The sequence below is a fragment of the Melozone crissalis genome, unplaced genomic scaffold (assembly GCF_028551555.1).
Source record: "Melozone crissalis strain CALT ecotype California unplaced genomic scaffold, PUWL_Pcris_2 ptg000086l_1, whole genome shotgun sequence".
NCBI classification, from domain to species: Eukaryota; Metazoa; Chordata; class Aves; order Passeriformes; family Passerellidae; genus Melozone; species Melozone crissalis.
Window position 1 is genome coordinate 3,092,905 of NW_026535863.1, and position 5,036 is coordinate 3,097,940.

Consider the following 5,036-nt stretch of genomic DNA (forward strand, 5'->3'; position numbering starts at 1 on the left):
GGGGCTGTCCCCAGCCCCTGAGGGGCTCCCAGCACCTGCCCTGTCCTGCCCCATCCCCTCTGGGGCTGCTCTGTGCCAGAGGAAGAGGGAAGGGAAGGGGATGGGGCAACCCAGGGCCTTATATAAGATGGAGAATCTGTGGCTGCAGGGGGAGGTGGCCTGTGCTTCATTAGAGACAAACTCCATAAATCAGCAACAGCTGGGGCCTGCTGGCTGGAGCACCGCCCCGGCAGGGGAGGGAAATCTCCTGTTGTCCTCCCAGATTAAAGGATTTTGCTGTTTGCTCACAGTTTTGTACATGTAAAACGAGCTGGCCCTGAGCAGCAGCCTGCCCAAAGCCTCGTGTTCCATCTCTGCCCTAAGCCCTTCCAAAACCCTCACCAAACACAAACCCCTGTCCAGGCACCCACCCAAGGTCTGTCAGTGCTCACTGCTCTGAGCCCTGCAAGGACACCCCACCCTCGGGAAGTGATTTTTGGGGTCTCTTAAGGGTAAGGTGGAGCTCGGGGCTCTGACAGCCCTGCCCAGCACCCCACACTCCCCCAGGCAGGCGGCCGCACTTCACTGCGTACTATTTATTCATTATATCAGAAAAGAAAACCTCGTTAAATTAGTCCAGGACTCTGCTGGCTACTCCCAGGTGGGGACACCAGTGCTGGGGGGTGGCTGGGGTGGGGATCCAGCATTTCCTCATTTCACAGTGATGGGAGAAGGACTGGGCTGGGCTGGGCTGGGCCGGGTTAGGCCGCACCCTCAGACCTCCATCTTCTTCTTCATCTCCATGCGGTAAATGATCTGGTAGCCGTCATCCCAGGCGTAGATCTGCCTCTCCCTGGGGCTGTACTTGAGGCTGGCGTGGGAACCGTAGCGCTTGGGGAAATAGACCAGGGAGGCGTCCTCAGGGGCCAGCGTGCCGCTGACGTCAAAGACGCACTGGACGCGGGCACGGCTGGGCAGGCGCGTGTTGTACACCACGTGCAGCGCCCCGCACACCACGAAGGCGCCCTCGGCGTTCTCCCGCGGGCATGGCGTGTCCCACATCTGCTCGATGTCCAGCGAGGCGGGGTCCAGCTTGGCCAGGCACATGTTCTTCTCGTCCTCCTTGGTGGCGTAGATGGCCCAGAGGCCTTCCTCGTCCGCCGACACCTCGATGTAGGTGGAGGGGGAGAGGCCGAAGACGGGGATCTGCTCCTCGGCCGGGAACACCGAGCTGTCCACCACCGTCTTGTTGGCCAGGTTGAACTTGATCACCTGGAAGGACTGGCCCTGCTGGCGGATGTAGTAGAGGTGGCCATCGTAGACGAGGTGCCCGGTGCCCACCCACGGGTAGGGCAGCTTGATGCGGGCGGCCTTGCGGGTGGCAGAGAAGAGGGTGAACTCCCGCATGCGGGGGAAGACGTAAACGGTGTCGTTGGCGGTGCCATCAAACACGTAGATCTTCTCCGAGCTCCCTGCAGCGTCCTTGGTCCAGAGCCCCGAGGAGCTGCCGAAACGCTTCAGGATCTTCATGGCCCTGACACTGGCGATGGTGTCACTGCAATCTGTGAGAGAGGGGATGGCTGTGAGAGCCTGGGAACAGCTCTGCCCTGCAGCACTGCTGCTGCTCCATGCTGGAGCTTTGAAAAGCAGGAATCAAACCTACACTAGAGGAATTAAAACCCTCCATACTTCCTTTACTTTCTAGTAGGGTCAGCTAAACAAGCTGTCAGGCCCATACCCCAAAAATGATGGTTCAAGTCCTTCCCCTGCTAATGAACCCCCAAGCAAATCTAATTTTCATCACTAGCCTACTCCTAGGAACAACCTTTACTACCTCAATTAACCACTGAATTATGGCCTGGACCTGTCCCATCCAAACCCCTTGGAAAGTCACTGAAGGGGTTTAGGAGCATCCCTGGTGGCATTGGGAAGTCCCCTAGTGCATCCATGACACAGAGAGGAGCCACCCTCACCCCAGCCCTGCCCTGGAGGCTTTGGGGACATACAGGGCTCCAGCCTGGGGCTTGGATGCAGCTTCCAGGCCGGGGGGGATGCAGGGGCTTGTGCCAGAGACATCTGAGATGCCCTGCTGTGACACAATGCCCTGACTTATGGCTGGGGGACACCTGGACTAGGGTGGGCTGGGAAGGGTCAGAGTAACGCTCAGACAGGAGTCATTCCAACACCTGGGGTGGTTTCATCTGCTGTGCAGGGGGATGCAGGTTGCTGAGCACCTTGTTGAGCTCCTGGGTCTCCCTGAACCCAGCCATCAAGGGCAGTATCCAATTCATATCCGAGTCACCCTGACACAGCTTTTGGCAATTCCAGCTTTGTGGGAAATATTAGCTCTTCCTATGGTGCCTCCAAGATTTAAACTTTTGCCTGAAAGCTTGGTTAACATTTAAACTCCATTCTACAACACCAGATACAAATTTAATTTGAATTATCAGAGATTTGTATAATATCCAATCCCCTAGGGAGCCACGGCAGCCCCTCACCTGTGAGCTTGGTGTACTTCTCATTCTTCCTCTGCTTGGCTGTGGCCACCTGCTTGTCCATCAGCGTCTCATCCACCTCCACGCAGGGCGGGGCGGGGTTCTGTGTCTCCAGGTAGTCCACCTCCCTCTCCAGCCGGTCCACGCGCACGGCCGCGCCCTCGGCCTCCGCCCGCAGCGCCTCCCGCTCCTTCTCGGCTGCCTCCAGCATCCCCAGCACCTGGTTCTTGAAGTCCCGCAGCTCCGTGGAGTAGCGGCTGCTCTGGTCGTGCCACTGGGAGATCCTCTCCTGGGGTGGCCAAGGGGACACTGAGGTCTCCAAAGCTCACAGCCCACCATGGCAGCTGTCCCGACCTGCCCAGGCTGGGGGAGGCCCCGGAGCCACATGGGGCTCGTGGCTCTGGGTCCCATCCCACCCTGTTCCTGCTCCTGTGCTGGTTCTGTAATGTTCCCAGACCCGTGATGCCCATTCCTGCAATGCTCCCATGATGTTCCCAGACCCACAATGCCCCATTCCCGTGCCACCTCCAGACCCACAAGGCCCTGCTCTCCTGTGACACCCCCAGGATGCCCCCATGATGTTCCTGAGCTCACAGAGCTCCCCAGTCTCCTTCACTGCTCCCACATCCTTGATGCCCTCGTTGCTGTGATGACCCTGTGAAGCTCCCAGACCCGCAATGTCCCTGCTTTCCCATGATGTTCCCAGACCTGTGATGTCCCCATGGTTCTCCTGGACCTGCAATGCCCCTTCTCCTGAGATGTTCCCATTCCTGTGATGTCCCCATGGCTCTTCCAGACCCACAAAGCCCCTTCTCCTGTAATGTTCCCGTTCCCGTGATGTCCCCACGGTTCTCCCAGACCTACAATGCCCCTTCTCCTGTGGTGTTCTCATTCCTGATGTCCCCATGACTCTTCCAGACCCACAATGCTCCTGCTTTCCTATGATGTTCCCATTCCTGTGATGTCACCATGGTTCTGATGTTCCCATTCCTGTGATCTCCCCATGTTTCTCACACCCACAATGCCCCCGCTCCTGTGATGCTCCCATTCCTGTGTCCCCATGGCTCTGATGTTCCCATTCCCCTGATGTCCCCATGGCTCTCACAGACCCACAATATCCCTGCTTTCCCATGATGTTCCCATTCCCATAATGTCCCCGTGGTTCTGATGTTCCCATTCCTGTGATGTCCCCATGGCTCTTCCAGACCCACAATGTCCCTTCTCCTGAGATGTTCCCCTTCTCCTGTGATGTCCCCATGGTTCTGATGTTCCCATTCCCGTGATGTCCCCACGGTACTCCCAGACCCACAATGCCCCTTCTCCTGTGATGTTTCCATTCCTGTGATGTTCCCATGGTTCTCAGACCTGCAATGCCCCTTCTCCTGGGGATGTTCCCATTCCTGTGATGTCCCCATGGTTCTGATGTTCCCATTCCCCAGATGTCCCCACAGTTCTCTCAGACCCCCAATGCCCCTTCTCCTGTGGTGTTCCCATTCCCATGATGTCCCCATGCCTATGACGTTCCCATTCCTGCGATGTCCCCACGGCTCTTCCAGACCCACAATGCCCCTTCTCCTGAGATGTTCCCATTCCCGTGATGTCCCCACAGCTCTCCCACACCCACAACACCCCTGCTCCCCCAATCCCCCCATCCCCCAGTGCTCCCACACCCATCTTGCCCCGGTGTATCCCAGCTGGGCTGTGCAGGACCCCGGCAGGAGCTTCCAGAGCTCCCCACCCCAGCCCTGCTCCATCCCCAGCCCCGCTCCCAGCCCCATGGCCTCTCTGGGGAAGGGTTGGGCTCCCATTCCGGGGCGATTCGGGGTGCAGGGCTGTACCTCCAGGAGGGTGATGCGGCGCTCCACGTACTCCATGAACTGCTGCTGCTGGGCGCGCAGGGCCGGGGCGAGCAGCGGCAGCAGCAGCAGCAGGCAGCGCCAGGGCCCCATGGCCGGCAGCGCTGCAGCCTCCAGCTCAGTGCTCAGGAATGCTCCGGCCTCCCCAGCCCTTATTGCATCCAGATGTGCACAGCGAGGGAGGGGAGGCTGCTCCTTCCCCGCAGGCCAGCCCCGGGCGCTTTAACCCCTTCGTGCCCCAGTCAGCGCGCTGCCCCCGAGCCGTGGAGATGGGGCGGGAGACTGGGGACGGGCTGGGGACAGGAGTTTGGGGTGTGGGAACAGCCACAGGAACCCCGAGCGAGAGGACACGTCCTCATGAGCGGTACTTTGGGGACAGCGAGGGGACAGCCCTGGCTCCTTGTTCGTAGAGGTGCCCAAAGCCAGCGGCCAACCTGAGCCACGTCCAGGTCTGGGAACAGGGATGTCCCTGGGGACAGGGAGGGTGCCAGCACAGCGGGCTTGTCCCCTGGGCAGGGACAGTGCCAGCCCAGTGGGGTTATCCTTGGGTAAAGGGACGCTGCCAGCCCAGTGGTGTTGTCCCCTGAACAGGGACACTGCCAGCACAGCAGGTTTGTCCCCTGGGCAGGGACACGGCCAGCACAGCAGGGTTTGTCCCTGGGGACAGGGACACTGCCAGCCAAGCGGGGTTGTCCCCTTTGTGTCT

At 59.6% G+C, this 5,036-nt stretch overlaps 1 protein-coding gene across 1 annotated transcript; it reads right to left on the minus strand.

Annotated features, from left to right (window-relative positions):
• Positions 1 to 574: 574 nt before the first annotated feature.
• Positions 575 to 4,423, minus strand: OLFML3 (olfactomedin like 3). Its single transcript, XM_054290797.1, has 3 exons — positions 4,313 to 4,423; positions 2,478 to 2,763; positions 575 to 1,541 (listed from the first exon to the last, which is right to left on the minus strand). The coding sequence occupies exons 1-3, from the start codon at positions 4,421 to 4,423 to the stop codon at positions 754 to 756; spliced, it is 1,185 nt and encodes a 394-aa protein (XP_054146772.1). The 3' UTR covers positions 575 to 753.
• Positions 4,424 to 5,036: the final 613 nt, after the last annotated feature.